General features: G+C 57.4%; 3 protein-coding genes across 8 annotated transcripts; 2 read left to right on the plus strand and 1 right to left on the minus strand.

Annotated features, from left to right (window-relative positions):
• Positions 1-2,939: 2,939 nt before the first annotated feature.
• Positions 2,940-12,169, minus strand: ZNF319 (zinc finger protein 319). Of its 5 annotated transcripts, none has more exons than XM_014889042.2 (2): positions 11,929-12,169; positions 2,940-10,503 (listed from the first exon to the last, which is right to left on the minus strand). In XM_014889042.2, exon 2 carries the CDS (start codon positions 10,132-10,134, stop codon positions 8,473-8,475), a length of 1,662 nt encoding a protein of 553 aa, XP_014744528.1. In that variant the 5' UTR covers positions 10,135-10,503; positions 11,929-12,169; the 3' UTR covers positions 2,940-8,472. The 5 variants fall into 5 exon arrangements, with proteins under 5 accessions (XP_014744528.1, XP_014744527.1, XP_088028181.1 ...); XM_014889041.2 differs by having other exon boundaries at positions 11,919-12,166; XM_088172055.1 differs by lacking the exon at positions 11,929-12,169 and adding an exon at positions 11,368-11,860.
• A 466-nt stretch (positions 12,170-12,635) lies between these two features.
• USB1 (U6 snRNA biogenesis phosphodiesterase 1) lies at positions 12,636-17,106 on the plus strand. 2 transcript variants are annotated; one of them, XM_014889075.2, is made up of 7 exons: positions 12,636-12,770; positions 12,877-13,028; positions 13,161-13,344; positions 13,838-13,891; positions 14,915-15,020; positions 15,684-15,767; positions 16,058-17,106. In XM_014889075.2, exons 1-7 carry the CDS (start codon positions 12,667-12,669, stop codon positions 16,160-16,162), a joined length of 789 nt encoding a protein of 262 aa, XP_014744561.1. In that variant the 5' UTR covers positions 12,636-12,666; the 3' UTR covers positions 16,163-17,106. The 2 variants fall into 2 exon arrangements, with proteins under 2 accessions (XP_014744561.1, XP_088028183.1); XM_088172057.1 differs by lacking the exon at positions 16,058-17,106 and having other exon boundaries at positions 15,684-16,040.
• Positions 17,107-18,078: 972 nt separating this feature from the next.
• Positions 18,079-23,174, plus strand: MMP15 (matrix metallopeptidase 15). The gene is made up of 10 exons (XM_014889073.2): positions 18,079-18,201; positions 19,271-19,419; positions 19,652-19,774; positions 19,883-20,190; positions 20,433-20,594; positions 20,716-20,939; positions 21,070-21,208; positions 21,449-21,599; positions 21,713-21,828; positions 22,080-23,174. The coding sequence occupies exons 1-10, from the start codon at positions 18,094-18,096 to the stop codon at positions 22,514-22,516; spliced, it is 1,917 nt and encodes a 638-aa protein (XP_014744559.2). The 5' UTR covers positions 18,079-18,093; the 3' UTR covers positions 22,517-23,174.
• The last annotated feature ends 1,584 nt before the right edge of the window (positions 23,175-24,758 follow it).

Below are 24,758 nucleotides of genomic sequence, written 5' to 3' on the forward strand. Positions count from 1 at the left end.
CACACACATCCCCTCTTTCTGCCCCTACAAAACAACTCTGCTCTACTGCCTTTCAGCCACACCCCAGGGACATGGTGGCTGCTGGGGCAGGTACCTGCTGGGGGCTCTGGCAAGGGCAGCAAAGGCGTCCAGCAATGGCTGCTGTGCTGTTGATAGGGTAGGTAAAAGTAAGATATTGCAGAGCAGGGATTCAGCTGTCCAAGCTCTGGCTGCTTGGCCTTTTTGGGTCCCTTCCTTCCCTTTGTGAAGCAGCTCCAGGCTGGGATATGAAACCACTGAGCCAAGTGATGCTGCACATTCCCATTCTTAGGTACTGAACAAGAGCTGGGGTCTCTCATCCAGCTCAAACTAGGGGTGTCACTTGCTGTTACCCCTCTGAAGGGCTGTGCTCTGCCCAAAATGCCCCTCTAAAGATACCCCACTCTGCTCAATGAAGGGCTCAGGAGCACCTCAGACAGCCCCCAGGTGATACCTCTGAAGGGCAAAAGAAAGCAGATCCCTGAGCTCCTTCCAGCCCAGCCAAGAGACTGCAGAGGAGTTTCTATTCCAGTTGCACAAATGATCCCAGTCCCACATGCAGGACGTAGAGGCTGGAAGCTGCTCAGCACTGGGCTCTTTGAATTAACCCCTCATGCAGCTTTCAGGCACGCAGGACACCTTCAGTTCCCTTGAGATGGCTCACTGGGAGCTCTCCAAAGCCTGGCTCCTTAAATCTAGGCTGGGATTTGCAGGAAGGGTGATGTGTGTCCTCAGCCCTTTGCTTGCCTGCACCTTGGCAAGGCCAGGAGCCAGATTTGGGTGTAGCCAAAGCATTGCTCCATGCAGCACTTCCAGTCCCCAGCACACCATGGGCAGGGACAGTTTCCCCAGAGACCCCCAACATCCCACAGCTGGACAGAGGGGCTGTAAAACACCTCCTGACAGGCCTGACACCCAGAAACCAATTAAATTACCTTGTATCTCTCACTGGGTATAAGGGATTAAGGAGCTGCAAATGTCCTGGGAATAGCAAGGAAAAGCTGCCAGTGCTGTGCAGCAGAGGCATTTCCACCCATGCTTTGGCAGTCTCACAGGTCCCAAAGCAGCCCAGGGTTCACACACACAGCTGAGCCCAAACAATCCTGGAGAAAGCCCCCTGAGGCTGCAGCGAGCCCCTCTTGTCATCAAAGGGCTTCCCCTCTCTCTAGATGAGCTGGTGCAGCTGTAAAAGCCTGGACCATATGCCTGTTCTTGGTCTGGGAAAGAAAGTGGAGGGCAGAGGCTGTTCCTCTGCAAAATCTGAACAAGAAATGGGCAGAAACATTTGTGGGTCCCCACAAAACTAGCTGCTGAAAGAAATAGGAATAGGTAGCCAGGATTTGCCTTCAATGACATGAAAGAGCTGGCAGGGTTATGCATCCTGCTGCATTGCAGGCACCCAGCAATGTCACCACCTGTCGTGGCAGTTCCTTTTGCCAGCCCGTAAAATCCCATTCCTAAGAGCAAGAAGGGCACAGCCCACAGCCTCACGGAGCAGGGACCACCGTGACCTTTCCTTCCACCCCAGCAGCTGATTAAACCTCCACGTTACCCATCCCTCACAGCATCACTCCCCACGGACCGGCATAGCTCATCCTCCAACTGTTTCGGATCACCAAACCCCCCAGAGATGGGCAGAGGTGGCCCTGCAAAAATCCCAGCACCATCCCTCGCCTCCATCGCTGCCACTTACCCCTGCAGGCTCACCACTGCCTCCCTGGGAAGCCACCCTTGGGATGCATGGGCTCCCTTGGCCACTGCAGCTTGTCACTGACCCCCCCCAAACCCACCTCAATCCGCTCAGGGCTCTGTGAGGATTAGCCCTGTGCTGCCTGCAAATGGGATTACTGGCATCCCGCTGTCCTGAGTGCCCAGGCTTCCAGCAGCCAGCCTGGCTGTGGTGCAGGGTGCTGGGGGGAAAAAAAATCAAAATCAAGCAGGTTTGAGCACGCTCAAAACCCCTGGAGCCACCACAGCTGCCACAGGCACTCACCAGCAGCGCTGTGGGGAAGGCAGTCGTCTCATCCATGTGCAGGTGGGTGCAGGGACGTGCAGAGGACCAGCACTGGAGCTGCTGAAACCCCGTGGGGTGACACAAGGTGATGTGCCAAGGGTGCTCCACCCACAGCTCTGCCCCAGTTCCGGAGCAAGGAGAGCAAATCTGTGCTGGGTTGAGCTAAGCCTTCCCTTGCTGAGCCTGCCAATTGTTGCTTGATCCATTTACCTCCAGCCCTGCACAACGCCCAGCCTTTCCCACTGCCCCTAATCTTGGCTGCAGTGACACTCTGGAATCCAGGTACCAGCATGGCTTCTCTGCTCCATGTCCAGATTGCTTCTGTATTCCACAGCTCCCTGGAGCAGCGCTAGAGTTCCCTGAGCTGGTTCCTCCTTCCCTGGCTCCATGGGTGTCTCCATCCTGGTGGGCAACTAGTACCCATCCTGCCTGGCCTCTGTAGCAGGCTCCTCTCTTGCTATCACAGGATAGGGGGATGCAAAACAAACCCTCAGGAAAAGCTTGAACAGTTGCATGTGAGGCTGGGATCCCCAGAGCACAGCATGCAGCAGCTTCTGCCCCCTGAATAGCTGCTCCTTTCTGGCAGGAAGAGACGCCTGCCTGCTCCTGCCCTGAAGCTCCCAGGGAGGAGTTCTGCCCTGGGGAGAGACCATTCCAATTCTAGCAAGGGGCAAAACCATTCAGCATCCTCTGCTTGTGTTTGCTTTTGGTCCCTGGGAGCTTGCTCATACCCTGCATCTTCTGGTTACCAGGAAGATGAACCACCAATTCTACTTCAAAAAAGGGGAAAGAAAGAAAACATGAAAAAAAAAACCCAAGCAGAGCCAGACAGAGCACAAAGACAGATGAGGAGGCAGTGCTTGGCACATGGCCTCTGCTCCAGAAATTTTACACACCCACAGGAAGGTATAAATAACTATAAATTTATTAGTAAAGCAAAACCATTTGACACTCACACAGAAGAGCGGGATGTGTTATTACAATATATATACACACATACATGGAGTATCATCTTAGAAACACATGGAGAGCAGTGTTAAAGGCACTGCAAGCCACACAGACCTCGGCAACCTTGGCTGCGACTTCGACAGCCCTGGGAACTCTACCGGAGTCACAACCACAGGTTGGGAAGTGCTCAGGAATCTCACTGACCATGAAGTCCCTCAGATCCACGGCTTGGAGGCACTCAGAAACAAGCCCACGGTCCAGCTTCCACCTGTGGTCCTGCTCTCCCCACTGAGCATCCCAGGCACGCTGTGAGAGCAGCATCTTCACATCCAGAAAGTGTCAGAGACAGCTGCCAGGAGATGCTGTGGAGAAGCTGGGTGCTCACCGGGCCTGGGAGGAGCTGCCAGCCCCAAACCTCACTGGCCTGCCCTTATTGAATCTCAGCATTTCACCTGCATGCACAGGAACCTTCCCACAGGAACTCAGCACACAATGGAGAAAGAGTCAAGTTCTGAAGTATAACAAGAGAGTTTTGCCTAGTTTTAATGGCCAAGCTTCAGTTGCAGCCTGGACTTGATGGTAAATACCCAAGGGAAGTGCAGAAAGTGTTCTCCTCCCTCTTCTCCCTGCAAGAGCAGGCTTGAGTGCCCAGAGACGGTCCCAAAACTCTGTCAGAGGATGCCTTCCCCTTTGTCCCCCAGTTCAGCACATGAGCCCCAAGACCAGGGCGTGCACATCTTCCCACCCAGATTGCAAAGACAGCATCTCCTCACCAGAGAGCTGGCATGGCCACCTGAGCATCCCCATGGTCCCACGGGTGTCCACGCCACAGCTAACTCAGCTCAGCCCCTGCTTGATGCACACAGCTGCTCCACAGCACTCCTAGCTGTGCTGGCAACTAACTGTGCTGTCTGAGCCCACCCCAGTGTCATGATGTCTCCCTAGGAATGCCTGTAAGTCCTTCACTGACTTAATCTCCAGCCTTGGAGATAGAAATGGCTGCTCCCAGTCCCCATTTCCTACATCTCTGTTCTGGCTCTTGGTCCTGGCTCTTGCACCTGTCGGAGCATGGGCAGGATCTGGCAGAGCTGAGCTGCCAGGTCACAGGCATTGCCCATGTCCAGTGAAATGGATGGCCTGCTGTGGGGAAGGACCAGAAGCACCCACTGGATTCCAGCAAGATTCAGGTCCTAAACACCTGATCTCACTCATCAGTGGTTTGGTATCACCTGGATCCAGCCTCAGCCTGGGAAAGGAATTTGGGGCTGGGAGGAGCAGAGGGAGGTGGAAACGAAGGAAGAGACTTCACAATCAGTATGGAAGAAGGAATGAAAAACAAACCACTGCTTACAAACAAAGAACTGAACAAAGATAAAAGAAACTGAGAATGTATTTTTAAAGTATAAGCTGTGGAAGGGAAGGGGCTGAGACAGCTGAAGGCATCCTGTAGGTAGGGTCAGGGGAAGTGAAGATCAGTAAAAGCCCAGGTCACAGACTACCTTTTCCTAGACCCAGGCAGCCAGAGGAACAGCAGCCCTAGAGAGCAGGACTTATGTCCTGGACAACACCCACACAACCTCTGCCCAACCTAGCCCTCCTCTCTGCCTACTCAGCAGCATCCTAAGCTCAGAATACCTGCCAAGGAGAACCACCCTTCAGGAGGGACCACCCGCTACCCAGCCCCACACAGCATCCTCAGGTGTCTGGCAACCAGGTCTGGAACTGGCTCGAGCACTTGCCACAGGACTGATGGCACACCAGCTCCAGAACAGCAACTCTTTTAGGTGCTGCAGGGCAGTGAGGAATGCAAGAGGCCAAGCAGAGGCAGGAGCTTGAAAGTTGCTTGAAGTAAACACCAGAAGTGAAGTGCAACAGGTATAGAGACATGATTTACTCCCCAAAGGGCTTTGGCCCCAACTGCTCTTTGGCTTAAAAAGGAAACACCAGCACTCAGCAGAGAGCCCTGCAGTGTGATGTCGCAGGGACATCAGGTCCCAGGCCAGCCCCTGCCTCCCCATGCAGCACAGAGCTCCTGACACTCCTGTGCCTCCTGCTACTTCCACCACCTCCCACCTCACTGGACAAAACACGACCCAAAGGCAAAGCAACAGAGATGGATCTGCTTCCCTATCCCTACAGGCAACAATGCTGCTTCCAACCAGAAAATGCTCCTATAAAAACATATCCAAAGCTCTCTGTGGCCACTCAGTGCCCACCTCGCACAGGTCCTCCACACACAAGCTCCAGCTGCGTGTTCTCCATGGGCTTCTACAGCATTTGGGCTGTTCCAGGGCAGCAAATGAAACGAGACTGGGTCACCATGGACTCACAGCCAGTCCTAATAATGATAATAATGTTCTAATCCTGCACCACGGTGTTTTTGAACCTGGAGGCACCTATTCAGCAGCTGATGACCTGGAATCGGGCTCATCCCTGCCAAGCTCCCCACAGCATCCCCTCTCTCCCTGGCATGGGATCCCATACACACAGCCCTGATGAGTCTCTCTGCCCAGGGTACAGCTTGGCTATTGCCACATCCTAGGCAGAGCCACAGCTCCTCACTGGGAAATCCAGGGCTTTCCCAGGTGCTCAGCACAGAAGAAACACCCCTCAGCAGTCCCTATGTCCAGCTGTACCAAGGGGAAGGATCTGGCAGCTCCATGGCCCCTCATACTGTGCATCCTCCTCTGCTCCAAGTGCCAGGCAGTCACCGAGGCAGCTCCCCCAGGCTCCTGGGGAAAGAAGGGAGCAGGGCACAGCCAGCTGACTTCTCCAAACCCTCCTCTAGCCAGCAGCTGCCCCAGAAAGAAACAGGAGAGGCACAAAGCCCATGGAGGCTGAAGCTGACTGTCTCACACCCTCCTCCTAGCAAAGACGAGCCTCTCTAAGCCCTGGGCATTGATCCTGGCTGCCAGTGCTGAGCCCAAGTGCTCAGGGTGAGCACTGAACCCCTGGCAGTTGTGCTGGGCAAGAGCAGAGGAACCATGGCCCAAGGCAGGAACAGAGCAAGGGTTCAGGTGAGTGCCACAGTCCTCATCTGGTCCCACACACTCGCAGCCTCCATCACCACCAAGCCCTTCTGTAAAGACAGGATTAGCCTTCCTTTGTTTGGACTCTCTTTTACTCCTACAGTAAAGCATACACTGAACTTACTACATATTAAACAGCAAAAAACAGCTACCTAGAACTAAAGACCTCTTTAAAAATCCAAGTTACCACATCTCTTTTTTTAAAGATCCAGTATGACATCAAGTTAAACTATACAGTGTTTTTAATGAATTTTAACAAACTGCTTTAAAAAAAAAAGGTAAAACAAAAAAAAAGGAAAAAGAAACACAGATGGAAAACTTGGTAGGAAGTTCTACATCTTTGAGGCAGCACAAAGTAAGATAACCATCATGGGTCCCTCTTCCTCGGGCAGCAGAGAGCACAGTCTGTTTTAATCTCCTTGAAGTTGCACATGAAGACTCAGCCCCAGGGTCTACCCTGTCACTGCACTGTCCCAGGCCCTGAAAATGCACCCTGCTCCCCCTCACCATGCTGGAAATGGAAAACCAAACCTTTCTTCACCTTTCCAGACAAGTATCCCCCAGGAGAGATGCAGGCCCAGTCCAACCCTCTGCAAGGTTAATCTGTCTACACTTGCCATGGACAACAGTTATTAACCTCATCCTAATCACTTGTGCAGCACATGGGCAACTTACTGGCTGCTGTTAACTACAACCTCACAAGAGCACAAGCAGAACACCACAGAAGAGCTGAGGCTGGCAGGGACCTCTGAACACCATCAGGAGCAACTTCTTGCTTGCTACAGGGTCAGCTACAGCAGGTTGTCCAGGACCACAGCCAGCTGGGGACTGAGTATCTCCACAGGTGGATACTTAACATCTTAATATCTCCAAAGCTGGAGAGGGGAAGGTTGAGGGACAACCTAGTAGGCACATCTTCAACCTTCAAGGCATCTAACTGACATGTAATGGATCTCTTGGACATGAGAAGCCAGCAAATTCCTGCAGAGGAAAACACCTGAGGCTGCATCAACCTTGCTAGGGGAAATTTATTTTTAAGTGATGTTTACAAGAAGTGTGCAAAACCTGAAAAATACAGACGAGGTAAAGAAAGGGTAAAGGGGTAAAACAGGACTCCTGCAAGAGGGGAAAAATAGACTTCTCCTTTACCCACTGCTGACTTTGCCCTCCTCATGGAGCTGAGCCTGCAGCCCAGGAAGGATTCTCCTGGCTCGCTCTGGTTCCTCCAGCAAATAAGACACCACGCCCCTGGCACGTTGGTTACCGTTGGCCATGGCAACACCTCTGCAGTTGTAGGTTACTGTAGTGTTCATCTCACCCATTAGTGTTGGAGCTGTGACAGCCCTTTGCCTGACCCTGCTGGAGGTACCACTATCAGCCCAAGGGGTGCTCAAGGGCTGGAGGCAAGGCTTAGCAGGAGGGCAGCTCTTCCCCTTAGGAAGCAGCTCTTGAATGCTGGGCTTTTGGTTGGGAGCAGGGAATGAATGCTGTAACAGAGTCATGGAACTGTTAGGGTTGGAAGGACCTTAGGAGTTCATCTAGTCCAACCTCCCTGCTAAGTTAGGGTCACCTAAAGCAGGTTACACAGAAATATGTCCAGGTGGGTTTTGAATGTCTCCAGAGAGGGAGAATCCATGATCTCCTCCCAGGCAGACTGTGCCAGTGCTCCTTGTCATGCTTTCTGGTAGCAGCACAGTGCTTCCTACAGCTCCCTGTGCAGCTGGCAGGGACAGGGGGCAGGCAGGCTCACTCAGAACCCTTGCAGAGTGTGACAACCAGCGACTGCAAAAGCAGCAATGCCAAAGTGCTTTTTGGAGCTGTGAAGCCCCATGGCTTTTCCCTTTCAACACTCTAGAAGGAGGGAGAGCAGGGGAGGTTGGGGCTGCCAATCAACACTAGTGATCTGAAATGGTGTCCTCAACCGAGCTTGGAGCAAGTTGGGAGACCCCAGCAGCAGAAACCTGCTATCTCCATGCCAAGCAGCACACCCTGGGAGAAGGGAAGGCTGGCTCTGCTTTGCTCCTAAACCCTCTCCCAGGAGGAGAGTCACCCAACTCTCCCTGCCAACCCTGCCAGGCAGGGCAGGGCAAAAAGGCTGCACACAAAGAGCTGGTGCTTGCAACAGACAGCTGAGCTCCCAGGACTGGAACTGCAGGTACAGCATCAACTACAGTCCAGGGAACGCCAGGCATCTACAGGCACAGTTTCCTTCCTCCACCTCCCTCCTTTCCTTTCCAACAACAACTCGACACAGCCCGTTGAGATGTTCACGTTGTCTGTTGCTACTTCGATACAGGTGGCACATCAACCACTGAGGCCAGAGGAAAGTTTTACCTGCCCGCACACCCCACCCCCCCTTTCCCCCACACTCCCTGGAAGTTGCCAACAACCGAGGAGAGGGAAGGGAAGGCCGAGGCTTGGGAGAGTCCCATCCAAGCTGGAAGCCACTGCGGGGCAGGAGGATCATGGCAAGCAGGCAGCCACCTGGTAGGCACCCTCGGCCGTGTGCTGGACGCTGTGCTCCTGCAGCAGGCCCAAGTCCAGGAACCGCTCCCCGCACCACATGCACTTGTACTGCTGCTCGCGGGCGTGCACGCTGTGGTGCTTGTTGAGGTGCTCACGCTGCTTGAAGGCCTTCTCGCAGGAGGAGCACTTGTAGGGCTTCTCGCCCGTGTGCACGCGCCGGTGGCGCTGCAGGTCCGAGGCGTACTTGAACCGCTTTTCACAGTCGGGGCACTTGAGGGGCTTCTCGCGGGCCGGGTCGCAGCGGTGCTGCACGAACTCCGAGGAGGAGAAGAAACGTCTCTCGCAGAGCGTGCACTTGAGCGGCTTCTCGGCGCAGTGGGCCAGCTGGTGCTTCTGCAGAGCCGAGGCCCGCTTGTACGACTTGTTGCACACCGCGCACTTGAAGGGCCGCTCCGCGTTCTGCACGCACTTGTGCCGCAGCAGTTCTGAGGACTGGTTGAAGCCTTTCTGGCACACGTTGCACTTGAAGAGGTTCTCTATGCCGTGCACGTGCTGGTGGTACACCAAGTGCGAGGGCTGCACGAAGCCCTTCTCGCACAGGTTGCACTTGAAGCGCTCCTCGGCCTTGTGCGTGCGGCGGTGGCGCATGAGCGCGTACTGCTGCTTGAAGCTCATCTGGCACAGGTCGCACTTGAAGGGCCGCTCCTCGCTGTGCGTGCGCTCGTGCTGCCGCAGGTCCGAGGGACGCTTGAAGGCCTTCTGGCACTCCCCACAGCGGAAGGGCCGCTCCCCGCTGGGCGTGCAGGGGTGCTGCAGCAGCTCCGAGGACTCCTTGAAGTGCAGCTCGCAGACGTTGCACTTGAAGAGGTGCTCCCCGGAGTGCGCGTACATGTGGCGCACCAGGTGGGAGCGGTGCTTGAAGGTCTTCTCGCACACCGTGCACTTGTAGGGCCGCTCCGAGCTGTGCGTCCGTTTGTGGTGCACCAGGTGGGAGGACTGACTGAAGCTCTTGTCGCACAGCGTGCACTTGTACGGCTTCTCGCCCGTGTGGATGCGCTCGTGCCGGGACAGCTCCGAGAGGTGCTTGAAGGTTTTCTGACAGATGGAGCAGCTGTAGGGCTTCTCCGATGGGTCGAGAGGCTGTGAGTGCTCTACCTCGGGAGGCTTGTAGGTCTTCTCACAGATAGAGCACTTCATGGCGTTGCCGTTGTGGACATTGTGGTGCTGCGCCAGCGAAGTCAGGAGGGAGAAGCCCATCTTGCAAACCCCGCACACAAAGGGCTTCTGCTCCACCTGGATGCACTGGTGTTCGAGGAGGTCGGTGGCCTGGTGGAAGATCTTCAGGCACTGGGTACACTGGAAAGAGCGGTCATGGCCTGGCAAGCACTGGTGCTCATGGGGATTGGAGAGGTGAGCGAGGTCATGGCCACACACACCGCATTTGTGGGATGGCTCTCCAGCCTGGATGGGGGCGTGCTGGTGGTGCTGCAGTCCGGGGTCCGGCTGGAGCAGGATGCCGTACACGGCACAGCCCAAGGGGTTGTCAGCAGTGCTGGGAGGGATGGAGTGCTCTGGGAGGGCGGCTGCCCCAGCGTGGTGCTGCTGCGGTGGCGGCGGCTGCTGTGGTTGCTGCTGTTGCTGCTGCCAGCTTTCTGACATGCTTGGGAAAAAAAATGGGATTTTAGCAGTGATAGCTTCAGCTTCCCAGTTGAAAGGGTTCAAGTAAAAGCAAAACCAAGAGATTCTTAGATCCTGATTCCCTGTAACTTATCCCCTGAAGCTGAGACCAGAAAATCCAGCCTACAGCCAGGATCCTGGGAAGAAGAGATGAAGAAACTCCAGAGCCTCCTCCTTAGACCAGCACAAGTTCTTTACGGATTGATTTGGTCTGGCTTTTCCTTCTTTCAGACAAAAGAACGGGAAGCAGAGGCAAGTGCCTTGAAGACAAGAGGAGGCCTTTCTTTGTGCTGGCTGTGATGTGCTCACACTTAGGAAGGGCACAGGAAACAACCCAAGGAGCAGCTCTCTCTGCAAGAAAGAAGACAGCTCATGTCAGGTCTTAAAAGAAACGTTGGCAATTCTCTATCAACTTTCCCCCATGGCTCTTTGAAAACTCTCCTGCATCCCTGCGAAGCTATCAGGAAGCCAGTGTGGAACTGGAGCCTCACTTGCTGCTGTGCAAAGGGCTGGGACAAGGAGTTCTCAGTCTGGAAAGGGCTGGGCTCTGCCTGGACACAGCCAGGCACATATTTGGGTTTGTGCTCTCATGAGAGGCAGCACAACTGCCCAGGGCCTGCTCAGCTCAGCCTTGAGTGGGTCACTGGATCTCCAGCACTGCTGTGGCACTGTCTGAGAACACCGGTCTCCACACAGGCTGTGCACCAAACACCGTGCAATCAAGAAACTACTGGGTTAGATTTTACAAGTATCAATGCAGATCATAACGTAATCCCACCCCAGCTGAAACAGCTCTGTGAAACAGTTCTGCTCCTCCTGTAGCCTGGATATCGAGCCCATTACCCAAGGGATGTATGCAAAGCATTTTCCCCTCTCTGGGCAGCACTTGTAGACTGGAAGAGCCAAAGAGCTCAGGAGAAGATTTGCCCTCAGTGTTATCCTATCCTCAGACAGAACACAGAACTCTCAGGGACCACTCTGTGAAGATAAAAGAAGAGTTAAAGCAGTGGCTCAGCTGAACCTCCTACCAAACCATGGAATAAAAGTACACTGAACCAAACAATTCATGCCAGAGCTGCAGCCTGGCCATGCTACAAAACATCATCAGGCTTGTGCTCACTGAAAAGTTCCAGTCTTTCTAGAGACATCCAATAAAACCTGGCTCCAACTTAAAGAATAACTAGCAAGCAGCAGACAGCAGCAGTGCCAACACACCTCAAGAGAGAAGGTGCAAGTCCTGGTGAGCATCAGCCACCAACACTCCTGGGCCTCGAGTCTCCAATCCCATAAGAGCACTGCTAGGTCTGTGTCAAACCACCTGCCTCCAGGGTAAGGAAATCCTTGGTTTACCATGATAATATTTTTTATGTTTAAAACTAAGCAATAAAGAGCACCAGAGAATCCCACTTCCCAGCATCCCCATCTCCACCGGCACTCAGTTGAGACTGGGTTGAGCCCCACAGCTCAGGTATTGCTGGACCCACCTCTGACTGTGGGAACACTTCATTACTTTGTGCTCCAGCAGAGTTTCGGGCAGTAAAGCCCCCAAAGGCTCCATCGCAGCCCCGCCGGCACGCAGGATGCTCTCCTTCTCCTACAGAGCTCACCTTGACGAAGCGAGGGCTCGCAGTGACGGTCCCTGCACCCAAGCTCGGCGGGACACCAAACTTCAGCCCTTCCCCCGCACACACCGCGCACTGTGGCAGGATGAACCCACCCGGGGGCGATGCACCCCGGCCTAACGGGGAGGGAAGAGCGATACCAACCTTGGCTTACCGAGGGCTCTGCGCGGGGACCCGCGTCGGCGCCAGCTCCAGCCTAACTCATCCCTCCGTGGGAGGTGGGAAGCGACAACCATTTAGGGAGCGCGGTCGGGAGCGCAGAGGTACTTTCAAACTGGCTCGGCGGCCTGCTCGGCATGGCCCGGCCCGCTCCCGCCGGGCCCGGGCCGCCTCAGGGCCGCGGGGCGCGGGGGCGGCCGGGGAGCTCGCAGGCCACCAGCAGCCGCCGCCGCCGCAGCCCGCGGCCAGGCCCGGCCCGCCGCTCGCCGCTCCCCATCGGGCGGCCCCGCTGGCAGCGCGGGGACGGCGCCCCGAGGCCTTCACCGCCGCCGCGCCGGGAGGGCCCGCGGTGGGGTCGGGTGTAGGGGGTCTCTGCCCGCCCGGGGCCGCCCCCGCCCCGGCGAGGCGCACACAAAGGGCGGCGGCGGCGGCCGGGCCGCTCACCTGCGGCGGGAGGAGGCCTCGCCGGCGGCAGGGCCGGGGCCTGCGCGCTGAGCCCGAGCCCCGCGCTGGCGTGGAGGCGGGAGCCGGGAGGGAGGGAGGAAGGAAGGGAAGGGAGCGAGCGGCGGGCGGGAGCGCAGCGGAGAGAGCGGAGCGGGCCGGGCCGGGGCGGCCGCGGCGGCGGCGGAGGAGGCGGGGCGGGCGCGGCGGGTGCTGCCCCCTGCCGGGCCGCGCCGGCAACTGCGCGGCCGCCGCCACCGGGGACCGGGCCGTCCCGGCGGGTACCGCGGCCATGAGCGCCGCGCTGGTGGGCTACAGCAGCTCCGAGGAGGAGCAGGAGCAGCAGGAGGAAGGGGGGAGCCGGGGCGGCAGCGCGCAGAGGCCCCCCGGGGCCAGGTGGGTACGGTGGGGTGGTGGCGGCAGGAGCGCGCGGGAAGCGGCGGGAGCGCGCGGCCTTCCTCTTCCTGCTCTTCCTCGTTCTTACCCCGCTCCGGTCCCGCAGCTCTGGCCGCCCCCGCCTGCCCGCGCCCGCCGGCCTGCCGGGAGACCCGGACCCGGAGGAGGCCGTGAGCGATGACAGCTCCCGGCACGGCGGCCGCGTGCGCGGCTTCCCCCACGAACGGGGCAACTGGGCCACGCACGTCTACCTGCCCTGTAGGTACCGGCACCGGGACCGGGATGGCACCGGGGGGATGGCGGGACGGAACTCGGTCGCTGCGCCCCAGGGTCCCGCCGGTGGTGGTGGGGATGCCCGGCCAGCGCTTCTCTGACGGCGCTGCCCCGCAGATATTGCCCAGGAGGAATTCCTGGAGCTGCTGGAGCTGCTGGTGTCCCGCGCCCGCACCTACGTCCCGTCGCTGGCTGCCATGGAGGAGTTCCACCTGAGCCTCTCGCAGTGCGTGGTGCTGCGCTACCACTGGATAGAGCCCTTCGTTCGCTCCCTCAGGGAGCGCCTGGCCGCCTTCCACAGGTGGGTTTGGCAGAGCCCCGGGAGAGCGCTCCTCACACCCCTCCTCTGCCCTCGGGAGCCGTGTTTTGCCAGCATCCACGCCCTAAGGTGTCTCTGGTAACTGGTGCTGGCAGAACATTAAAGCCTTGGGGATTTTTCCTCACTGCCTTAGAATCTGGCACCAGACATGTCAGGTTTTGGCTTTCCAGGATCCGGCCAGAGCTGTGCCATCCCCTAAACCACGGGTGGTTTTGTTGCTTACATCTAGCTCAGGTACCAGCTGAGCATCAGCTGCTTCAGGGCTCCTGTCACTGTCCAGGCTTTGGAGAGCTGGAAGCAGGAGGGGAATTAATTAATTTGAGCCCCAAAAGGTTCTGGTTGCCCCAATTCAGTCCGATTGCAGCATACATTTGCCTGTATCTTTCCATCGTAACAATCCTGGCCCCTCCTCATCTTCTCTTTTTTTTTTTTTTTTTTTTTTCCTGCAGCTGAAATAGGATCTTTCTTATTTCAGGTTCTTCTGCGTGGCTGACCAAGTGAAGGTTTACACCAACCAGAACAAAACCAGGTGGGTGCACAGTGGAGCAGCCTGCCTGCCCCAGAAGAAGTCTGAGCAAGGTGCTGGGGGAATGGGAAGCGTCACCCTGCCTGTCCCACGGTTGGGCTGTGTGACAACACAGTATGTGATCACGTCCAGATCATCTCCAGACATTTCACACCTTTCCCCAGCCATCTGTACAAATTTTTAGCTTTGGCGCTGATTCTCTGCAAGCCTTTGGTCTCATTAGCTGGTGTGCACAGCCTGGGGTGAGCACAGTGGGACCACCTCTTTTGGCAGCAGTGCCAGTCGAGAAATTGTAGTGCAGGTCTTCCAAGAGCTGGAGAGGAAGAGCTGAGATGGTGCTAATTCTCCTGGGCGTCAGCTCAGAAGCCTGATTCCAATGGAATGCAATTAAGTTTTTTTGAATGCCAAAGCAAAGGTGATTAAAATTGCGAAAAGTTGCTGAATCTGGCAGGAAAGGCAGCCCAAGATAGTCATGGGTAGGAAAAAGTGGATATGGAACCTGAGTGACAATTGAATATTCTGCTTTCCTCCTGGAGGGGAAGAAATGATGACTCTAAATGACTCTAGAAGGTGTCATCCTGACAGTCCTGGAGGAGGTGCTGACCTCTTTGTCACATCTCTCTCCAGCTTGGTACTTCCCATTCCCTGCTTCCTCTCACACTGTAAAACGTCTCCAGCAACTTCCAGTTTTTTAATGAAGCTCCTGCATGGGAATGGCACTCTGCTGAAATTCCCATCCAGTGCATCCGTTGCCTGGAAAATTAATTTCCATGTCCCAAAAGGTACTGGGTTAATCTAGTAAATCTGTATGGTTTTTCATGCAGTCCTGCTTCTCCCTGCTACTACATCTTCTGTTTTTCTTCAGAATACAATCAGCATCCCTGGATGCTTAAACCTGGCATTCCTCAGATTTTCTTGTGTTAGGGAGTAGGGAACTTGCCCAGTAGGAATGCAGGGCTAAGTTCTTATGGCTATGCTTTCTGCAGCATGAAAGGGTGTTTGCTGTCTCTTCTTGCCTTTCTTTAGGACCTTTATTGGCTTGGAGGTCTCTGCTGGGCATTTCCAGCTCCTGGAGCTGGTCTCAGAGGTGGACGCTGTTCTAAAGGAATTTGACCTTCCCGTATTCTACAAGGTGAGGTGTTTCCTGATTACTCTCCTGCCAGTCTGGACATGCTGGCTGGTCCCCTGCAAGATGTTCACTCAAATAAGCAGGAGACAGTTGGAGTGGCTGCCCTGCTGTGCATGGAAGCTGGGTTGTCCTAGGATAGAATGGGCACTGTGGGACTGAAGACAGTCCTTGTGTCTTTGCTTTGGGCACCTTTCTTGGGAATTAGTCCAGCCTTTTTGGTTGGACTAGTATTTTTTGGTTGGACTAGTTCCCAATTAGCCCTAGTTTTGGGAACAGATTTGGGACTTTGAAGGGCCAGACCCCAGTTTGTGTGTCTCCAGAGCTGAGCAGAGAGCTCATGTGGGTTATTCAGAAGTGACCCATCTACCTGCTCCAGGACGAGTTCTGAGATATTCTCCCACAGCAGAGTTGAGCACAGGGAGGCTGAGAACCAGGCAGCCTTGCCCACTGGTGTCCAGAAGGGCTGGGCTGGGAAGCCGAGGACTTCTCTTGCCTCCAGCACTGTCCGTATCAGCTCTGCAGCTGTTGAGGTGGCAGCTTTGGGATCCTCCAGCCTTTGTGATCCCAGACAGGGCAGCAGCATCGTGCCACATCTCCCACTGTGGTTCTGTGCATCGAGCCAAGCCTCCTTTGGCCCTCACATTCTTATCCTTGTTTTGTCTTCAGGACCCATCGTTCCACATCAGCTTGGCCTGGTGCGTCGGGGACCTGTCTGGCAGGCTGGAAGGGCAGTGTCTGCGGGAGCTCCAGGTGTGTCCCCAAGTGGTGTGGAGAGCAGGGGAGGGCAGAGCTGGAGTCCAGCCACATCTCCCTGCCAGGGCTGGAGAATGGGAAATTCTTCAACAAGCAGGACAAACTTCACTGGGCTGAAAGATGAGAAGCTTTTAGGGGGAGCGTGACTTAAATTATCCTCCCAAGGGAAGTCAGAGGCTTCCAGCTGCAAATGGCTTCATCTGTGACTTGCTTCAGAGAGGGAGCTGCAGACTCCATCGTCTGGCAGATCTGCCCTCCTGGTACTGACTCCTGCCTCTGTTTTCCAGGACATTGTGGATGGGTTTGAGGAGTCAGCATTCCTGCTGCGTATCCAATGGGAGCAAATCCGCTGCAAGTCAGGGAACAAGTACTTCTCCTTCCCCTTGAGGTAGGGGCAGGTGGGGCTGTGCATTTTGGAGCCTCAAAGAGCCTGATGCTGGACCAAGGACCAATGTCTGGCACAGCTCTGGGTGGCTTGGGCTGTCACGCACCTCCAGCCCCTTCTTGCCTGCTCAGCGTCTCTGCAGTGCTTGTGGCTTCAAGTCGGGCCACTTCCAGTTTGAGCTGCTGGCTGAAGAAAAGTGTGTTTGTAGCAGATTTCATCCTTGCTGCTGGATGTGCTGCAGTCAGCACTGGTGGTTCCAGACATCCCACGGTCGCAAATTTTGCTGATTTTTTAAAAAAAAGAAAAAAAATATCTTCAGAAGCCATAGATGCCTTATGGGAAGGAGGAAGAAGGTACCGTGGGAAGCTGCTACTAAAGGGAGAGTGTCTCACGCAGTGGGAAGTAGCACTGCCAGATTGTTGGGAGGCTCTGGACATGTTTTGAGTAGCAAGAGGCAAGGACATGGAGCTGGATCCTCTTCCCTGAGTGTTTTCCTACTGTAAGCCTCGGACAAACTCCTGAGTCATGTTGTGTCCCTTACACTGCTGCTGACTCTGTAGAGACATTTTAGTGTCTAATCCTTTTGCCAAACAACAGGAGCTTGCTGCCAGGTGTGGGTGAGCCCTGGAACAGACAGTGTCAGTATTTGCCTAGTTGGGAGGGTGAGTCCCTCCCAGGCCACAGGTGAGTCAAGGGCTGGTGGCTCCTGCCCAAGCTCCATACTTTTTCCCTGTGTGATCAGCACTCCAGGTGGATGAAGACCCAGGGGATCACAGGCTGGACATTGTCCCTTGGGAGAAACTCCTTTTTAATATTTTTGTTCCTGTAGGTTGGACACCTGCAACCTCTCAGGTAGTTGGAACAGGATGCTGATGTGATACTCTGAATCTTTTATTCCATGTCTGTCCAGGACTTCTGAGCAGTAAAAATCTGCCTCTTTGTGTCATAAAATTGTGTCTGTGGTGTATTTTAGCCGTTTCCTTTTAGATATGCACAACTCCTGCAGGCCTCACGTGAGGCCACGTCTGTGAGTGCTCCTGTGAGCTCCATGCTGCCTGTCCTGGCACACGAGAGTGGCTTTGTCTGTGGGAACATCTCCATACAGTCGGGATTTGTGTCCCTGGGAGCATCGGAGCCAGTTGCCGCTGCCAGCAGCCTTTTGAAGTCCTTAACAAAAAATCTATTAAGTCTTTAAAGCCAGTTAGTTTCCGGGATGGGGATCGGCAAGATAAGTTTCATTTGGGGGAAAGAAAAACAAACAAAGAGATATATTTAGCCTCTGGGGACTTCAGTGAAACCGGTTTCTCCCGGGTTAATGCTCAACCACCGGGCCTGGCGCTGCACCCAGTTGTGTAACACCGGGTGTCAGAGACCCCCAGGACGGGACGGTGGCTGTAGGGGCAAAGTTGGGGGATGGCGGCGGGTCGGGGAGGGCCCGGGGCTGGGAGGGCCCGGGGCGGGGGCTCTGCCCGCGGCTCCACCGCGCACACACGTGCGGGGGGGCGGCCCCGCCTCGGCCCGGCCCCGCCTCGGCCCGGCCCGGTCCCGCCTCTGCCCGGCCCCGCCCCGCCCGATCCCACCGCTCCCCGCCGCCGCTGCCGCCGCCACCGCCGCGCCCGCCCTCCTCCAGCGCTCCGGTGCTCCCGGCGGCGGGCAGAGCGCGGCAGGGCAGCCGAGCGGAGCCGGGCCCCGCCGCGCCGCGCCGGCCGCCCATGTGCCGCGCGCCGCCGTCCTGACCTCACGCACAAAAGGCGGGCCGGGAGGCGAAGGGCCGCGCCTGGCAGCGCCGCCCATGCACCGTGCGCAGCCCCCCGCGGCGGCTCGGCGCCGGGCCATGAGGGCGGCGTAGCTCCGACACCGCCGCGCTCGGCCCGGCCCGGCCCGGCCCGGCCCGGCCCGGCGCGGCCGGGGGCAGCCGCGACCCGGCGGCGGCGCGGAATGGCAGGAGGGGGCGGCGCCCCCTGGCGGGCGGGCGGGCGCCTCCCGCCGCTCGTGGTGCTGCTGGTGCTGCTGGCGGCGGCGGCGGGCGAGGAGATCAACGCCGAGGTGAGCCACGGACGGGCCCGGGGCTCGGGCATCGCCGCACCCGCACCTGCGGGCCCAGCCGCAACGCCGGCCGGGGCAGGTGCAGGCGGGGCGGGGAACGGGGGGGGTCCGGGTCGCCCCCGGGGGTGGCGTGCAGCGGGTGCGGAGTGTAGGGAGAGAGCGCTTTGTGCCCGGCGGGGGAGGGGGTGAAAGGGCTTTTGATAAAGGCTCAGCTCCACCACCCTGCCGGGGGAAGGGGAGTGGGGGTAGAAGAAATTAATAGATTAAATGTTTTTAGAAATTAAAATGTTACGCCGTTTTTGAAAAGTAAAAGTGATAGGAAAGAATTGGGGTATGAAAAGGATTGGAGAACCTGGAGGAGAAGACTTGGAAAAGGGAAAATACTTGGAAGAGGAATAAGATCTGGAAAAGGAAAAAGACTTGGAAGAGGAATAAGACTTGGAAAAGGAAAAAGAATTGGAAGGAATTTAGAAAAAAAGCTGTAGAGATTAAAAGGAAAACTCCCCTAATTTGGAAAATAAAAAATCAAGAATAAGAGGAAAAAAGAAAGTTACAAAAGAGTAATAATAAAGATAAAAATAAAATGCAATTAAAGCAGACAAGAGGGGGCGGAGGCTGGGGCAGGAAGGAAGAGCCCTGGCGCGCCCCAGCACCCTCCTGCCCCCCGCCCTGGGGCTGCAGCCCCACAGGACAGAAGCCCCTTTGTGGCTGCAGGCCGGGGTGAGGGTCCCAGGCGTCACATCCCTCAGCAGCTCCCAGGGGACGCCTGCGGAGGAGGATGGGGACAGACAGCCCGCAGGCAGCCTGGCCCCCTGCCAGCTGCCTTGTCCCTGGAGTCAGGGCATCCGGCAGCAGCCCCCCGAGATCACAGATGCCCCACCTTTCGGGGCAGGGCAGGGACCCTGTGCCCTGCTGCCACACCGCTGCCTGATGGCACCACTAGCAGCTGGCATTGACCCCGGTGAAGGGACACAGGGCTGGGGCACGGTCAGGCAGGGCGACAGATCCTTCCCCACTGGGTGCCGGGGCTGCTCCGTGCCGGGGCTGACGCGCGGCTCTCCCGGCGCAGGCATGGCTGCGGCTCTACGGGTACCTGCCGCAGCCCAGCCGCCGCATGTCCACCATGCGCTCGGCTCAGACCTTCTCCGCCGCGCTTGCTGAGATGCAGAAGTTCTACGGCATCACCGTCACCGGCGTGCTGGACGAGGAGACCAAGGCGTGAGTTTCTGCGTTGCCCCCTTGCTCAAGCAGATGGCAGCTCTGCTCTCAGGCTCTGTGGTTTCCTCTGAGCCCCAGGGTTCTGCCGGCACCTGGGTGCTGTCCCCCTTGGGAGCTGCTTGTCCCCTTTCGGGGGCTGCACCTCTGCAGCCAGGATATCGTCCTGCTGTCTGTGAGTGCTGTAACCCCTCAGGGACCTTGGCTGAACCTTGACCTGATGTCCTCCTGGCAGGTGGATGAAACGTCCCCGCTGTGGGGTCCCAGATCAGTTTGGAGCACGGATGAAGTCCAACATGCGTCGGAAGCGGTACGCGCTGACAGGGCGGCGCTGGAGCCAGAGCCACCTCACCTTCAGGTACCCAACACTGCCAGGGATTCCTCCCCCCAGCCCATGGAGAGCCATGGACCCCCTCAGGGAACGAGTGCTGCTCCAGGTCTTCCCTAATGAATTCTGTATCTCCAGCATCCAAAACTACACGGAGAAGCTGGGTCGGTACCACTCACACGAGGCTGTCCGACGAGCTTTCCGGGTGTGGGAGCAAGCCACGCCGCTGGTTTTCCGGGAGGTGGCCTACGAGGACATCCGGCAGAAGAGGAAGAAGGAGGCTGACATCATGGTGCTCTTTGCCTCTGGATTCCATGGAGACAGCTCCCCCTTTGATGGCCTTGGAGGATTTTTGGCTCATGCCTATTTTCCCGGCCCTGGCATGGGGGGGGACACGCATTTCGACTTGGATGAGCCTTGGACGCTGGAGAACGCAGATGTGTCTGGTGAGTTGAGGGCCAAGGAGGTGGTAAAGGTGACCAGAGGAGCCTGGTGGCCTTCTGGGCTGGAGCAGGGATGGGGGGGAGGGGGCTGTGCTAGTGTGGATAGGAGTGGCAGGGGGAGCAGGTCCACCATGGGTGATGCAGACCGGTGCCACTGGAGCAGGGTTGCAGGGTGCTGCGTCCAGGGGTCCACCTCATGTGTCACATCCTCCATCCCCTCTTGCTGATGGTTCCTCTCTGTGCAGGGAACAACCTTTTCCTGGTGGCTGTGCATGAGCTGGGGCACTCGCTGGGCTTGGAGCACTCCAGCAACCCCAGCGCTATCATGGCCCCCTTCTACCAGTGGATGGACACGGAGAGCTTCCAGCTGCCTGAGGATGACCTCAAGGGCATCCAGCAGCTCTACGGTGAGGAGCTGGTTGGGGGATCATCCCAGAGGTGGGATTCTGGGCATGTGTGTGGGGAAACTGAGGCACAGGTGCTGCTGGTCTGCATCACCACATCCCTTCTCTCATCTGCCTAATCCAGGTACCGCAGATGGGCACCCTCAGCCCACCAAGCCTTTGCCCACGGTGACACCCCGGAGACCTGGCAGGCCAGACCAGAGACCCCCTAAACCTCCCCCTCCGGGGAAACCAGAGAGACCACCCAAACCTGGCAGCCCAGACCGACCTGACCAGTATGGCCCTGACATCTGCGATGGGGACTTCGACACGGTGGCGGTGCTGCGTGGGGAGATGTTCGTTTTCAAGGTACCTGCCAGGACCCCCTCCTGCCCCTTCCTTGGGGATATAGTGGGTCTGTGGGTGGGAGGGCTCCTCAGCAAGGTGACTGTGTCCCTGTGTCCTCCCCATGCTCTGCCAACACCCTGTTTCTTTCCAGGGCCGGTGGTTCTGGAGGGTCCGGCACAACCGGGTGCTGGACAATTACCCCATGCCCATTGGGCACTTCTGGCGGGGCCTCCCTGGGGACATCGATGCTGCCTACGAGAGGCATGATGGGAAGTTCGTCTTTTTTAAAGGTGAGCAGGGAAGCTGGATGGGAGGGCTGAGGTGGAAGTGAGACCCCAGTGCCCCCCACAGAGCTGCTGAGAGCTGGTTGGCTTCATCCCATCCTGATCCACCTCCCCAGCCACAGCTGCTCTGTGATCCCAAGGGATCGGGATGGCCACAGGCATCTACCACTATGCCTGTCCACTTGTGTAGTTGCCAAAGCAGCTGGGCAGGACCTTCTCATTCCCCTTCAACTCTTCCCCCTCTAGGTGACCGGTACTGGCTCTTCCGAGAAGCCAACCTGGAGCCTGGGTACCCACAGCCCCTGGTCACCTATGGACAGGGCATCCCCTACGACAGCATTGACACGGCCGTCTGGTGGGAGCCCACGGGACACACCTTCTTCTTCCGTGGGGACAGGTGAGTGTCTGTGGGGTTCTCTCTGCTCTGCTGCCTCCTGGCCCTGTCAGGGGGAGACTGTTGGACAGTGAGGACCCCTGTGCTCCTCACCTGCTCCCCACCTCCCTCCCCAGATACTGGCGCTTTAACGAGGACACACGCTCGGTGGACCCTGGGTACCCAAAGCCCATCTCTGTCTGGGTGGGCATCCCTCCCTCGCCCAAGGGAGCCTTCCTCAGCCCAGACGCCTGTAAGTAGAGGAGGAGAGGGGTGGGTTGTGGTGGTGGTGGGTGTCTCGGGGATGAGATGACCCCTCTGATGGCTTGGCCACATGGGATGGACTTGGGGAGAGTGTCTGAGAGTCAGTGGTGAATCCCTTTCTGAAGGGTTTCACCAGTCCTGGAGCAAAACTTGCTGTCTTGGGCATCTGCAGGACTGCCCAGGTTCTGCAGTGTCCTGTGCCCACCGACTTACCCCTTGTCTCCATGTTCTCTCCTCCAGCCTCCACCTACTTCTACAGAGGCACAAAGTACTGGAAGTTTGACAATGAGCGTCTCAAGACAGAGCCAGGCTATCCCAAATCCATCCTACGGGACTTCATGGGTTGTCACACGGAGCTGGTCCCAGACCCCAATCCCCGCTGGCCCGATGTGGACCGACCCCCCTTTAACCCTGATGGGGATGGGGGGACTGAAGGTGAGGAGGAGGAAGAGGAAGATGAGGATTACAACGAGGGAGATGGCCAGCCAGGCAGGGACGTGGACGTGGTGGTGCAGATCGATGAGTACACACGCACCATGAGCGTGGTCATGGTGCTGGTGCTGCTGGTGCTGCTGCTCTGCATCCTGGGCCTCATCTACGTCATTGTCCAGATGCAGAGGAAGGGCGCACCCCGAATGCTCTTGTACTGCAAGCGCTCCTTGCAGGAGTGGGTCTGACCCTGGCTCCCTCCCCCAACCACCCCCACCACCATGGTGCTACGATGGACCTGACACCCCCTCCCCTTGACCCTCACCACGGCCTTGGCCCCTCTACCCCATTGTTGCTTGATGGCTCCAGCCTCAGAAAAGGGGGGATGCCCGACCCCCTCAGCCCCTCCAGAGCAGCCGGGCTGGGACCGGGGATGGTCATGGGGGGGCTGGAGGGCATCCAGGCCCTTCCTGCTCCCCAGTGCCTGTGCGTCCCCCTAGCCGTGACCCTCAGGCTGCCACCCATCACGTGCCTGCATTTGCCATGGGTCCCTGCAGGGTCCTTTCCTCCTGTGTGAGTCTGCTGTAGCTCGGGTGGTGAGTGGGCTGGGGGCTGCTCACAAGTGCTGCAGGCTGGCAGGTCTCGGCCACGGGCACCTGCAGTGGTGGGGAAGGGAGGGCTGAGCTCATGGCTGTGTTTCCTGTTGAACCATGGGGATACAGGGATGTGGTGCCTAAAGACAGTGTGAGTTGGGAGATGCCACCTCTGCAACCCTGCTGGGGCTCAGCTCAGTCCGGGCCCTGCTGCTGCCACCGTGGGACGAAGCCCTGGGGCACGTGGCCCTGTGGGCAGGGCAGTGGGCACGGCCGCCTTGTATGTCCATTAAACGGGTCGGGTGTGTGGAAAGCTGTGGTGCCGTCATCCTTCCTGCTGCTGGGGTGCCCTGGGAGGGATTGGGCAAATTTCGTGGTAATGGAGCTTGTCTGGGGGGGTCATCCCGCATAGCACCACCGGGGGACCGGGTGCCGTGGCAGGGGATGCAGGGAAGGGGCCAGCATGGCCAGTGATGTCCCTGCCCTGGGGCTGCCACTTGAGGGGGTCAGCTAAAGCAGCCCCCCCACCCCCACCAGTGGACAGAGCGGCCTTTCAGCAGCTCCCATGGCAGTGACAAGGGCCTCGCTGGGAACACAGGGTGCCTTGTTCTCACCCAGCCAGCACTGCTCTTCAGCCCGGGGCAGCCACCTCCCTTCCCCATGCAGGGGCCAGCAGCAGCTGCGGGACCCTCCTGGAGCCACTTCACAGGGTGCTGCAGCTCCCTGTCCCCACGCAGCCCTGTCGGGTTTCCTGGGGGGAAGGGGTGGCCGTATCCTGTCTCACCATTACTGTCTCGGCAGAGGAAGGCAAGAGGAGTCACGACTGCTGCAGGGATCAGGGAAATAATCATGGGAGTGGGAAAAATTAGACTTAAGGGCTGGGAAATTGGCTTTATCTGGGGAAAAATGCTGCTCATGTTGCAAAGCAAACCACAGAGATGGAGGTATTGGTGTCCCTGCCTCTTCTGGTGATGTGATGATCACAGGGGTGGCAGCCAGAGCCAGGTTTGTTCTGCAGGTGCAGCCTTGGCGTGGGCAGCAGAGGCCTGGCACAGTTGCTGTACTGGTGGGGAGGCTGGTTGGGCTGTGCTGGGCAAGGGGGTTGAGTGAACCTGACCCATCCCTGTGGGGATGACCCTGTGGAACTGGGGAGCATCACCATGTGGGAATTGACTCCAGTCTGTATCCTTGCTTCCTCCAGCCTCCCCTGCAGCACGACCAGGGCCAGCACTGTGCCAGCACCTGTGCCCTGCCTCTTCCTCTGTTGGATCCTAGAAACCTGGGATTTTTGAGTTTTTTGTGCTTTTAGGTGCAGGTACCTCTGTCTTGCTGCATCCCTGCTCCCTGTGCCCTCATCCCCTCCTGTCAGCCCTGGCGGGTGGGTGGGAGGGTTCCCCCACTTCATGGATGAGGATATGAATCTTTTGTGCTTCCCCCATCCTTCCCCCTCCCCAAGGCCCAGGGCTGCTGGCTCAGTTCCCAACTGCTCCAACCACTTCCCAGCACTGAATTTCCCTGAGCTGCCCAGCCACTCGTCAAGCACTAATTACTGTAAAAGGGAACGACTGATGCTGGCTCTTGCCCTGCTTTCCTGGTGCTGGGGGGGAACCCTGTGGCCTGAGTCACCCATCCCCTGCCCCAACCTCCATCCCTGCCGACACTGGGCACCGATTTCCAGCCATGAGCCGATTCCCTGGAAAACACGTTTGGCTCAGACTCAGCACATCGCTGCAGCCAAGCGAGAAGTCAAAATCAGGAACAGAAAACCTCTGAGGAATTGGGGGGAGTGGGTGGAAAAAGGTCTCCAAGTGGCTCAGGGCTGTTGTATTCCATCAGCCAGGCCTTGCTGGGTCACATTCCTTGGCTTTTAACTTCTTTCGGTTTGGTTTTGACCGTT

The sequence above is a fragment of the Sturnus vulgaris genome, chromosome 12, assembly GCF_052056855.1.
Source record: "Sturnus vulgaris isolate bStuVul1 chromosome 12, bStuVul1.hap1, whole genome shotgun sequence".
NCBI classification, from domain to species: Eukaryota; Metazoa; Chordata; class Aves; order Passeriformes; family Sturnidae; genus Sturnus; species Sturnus vulgaris.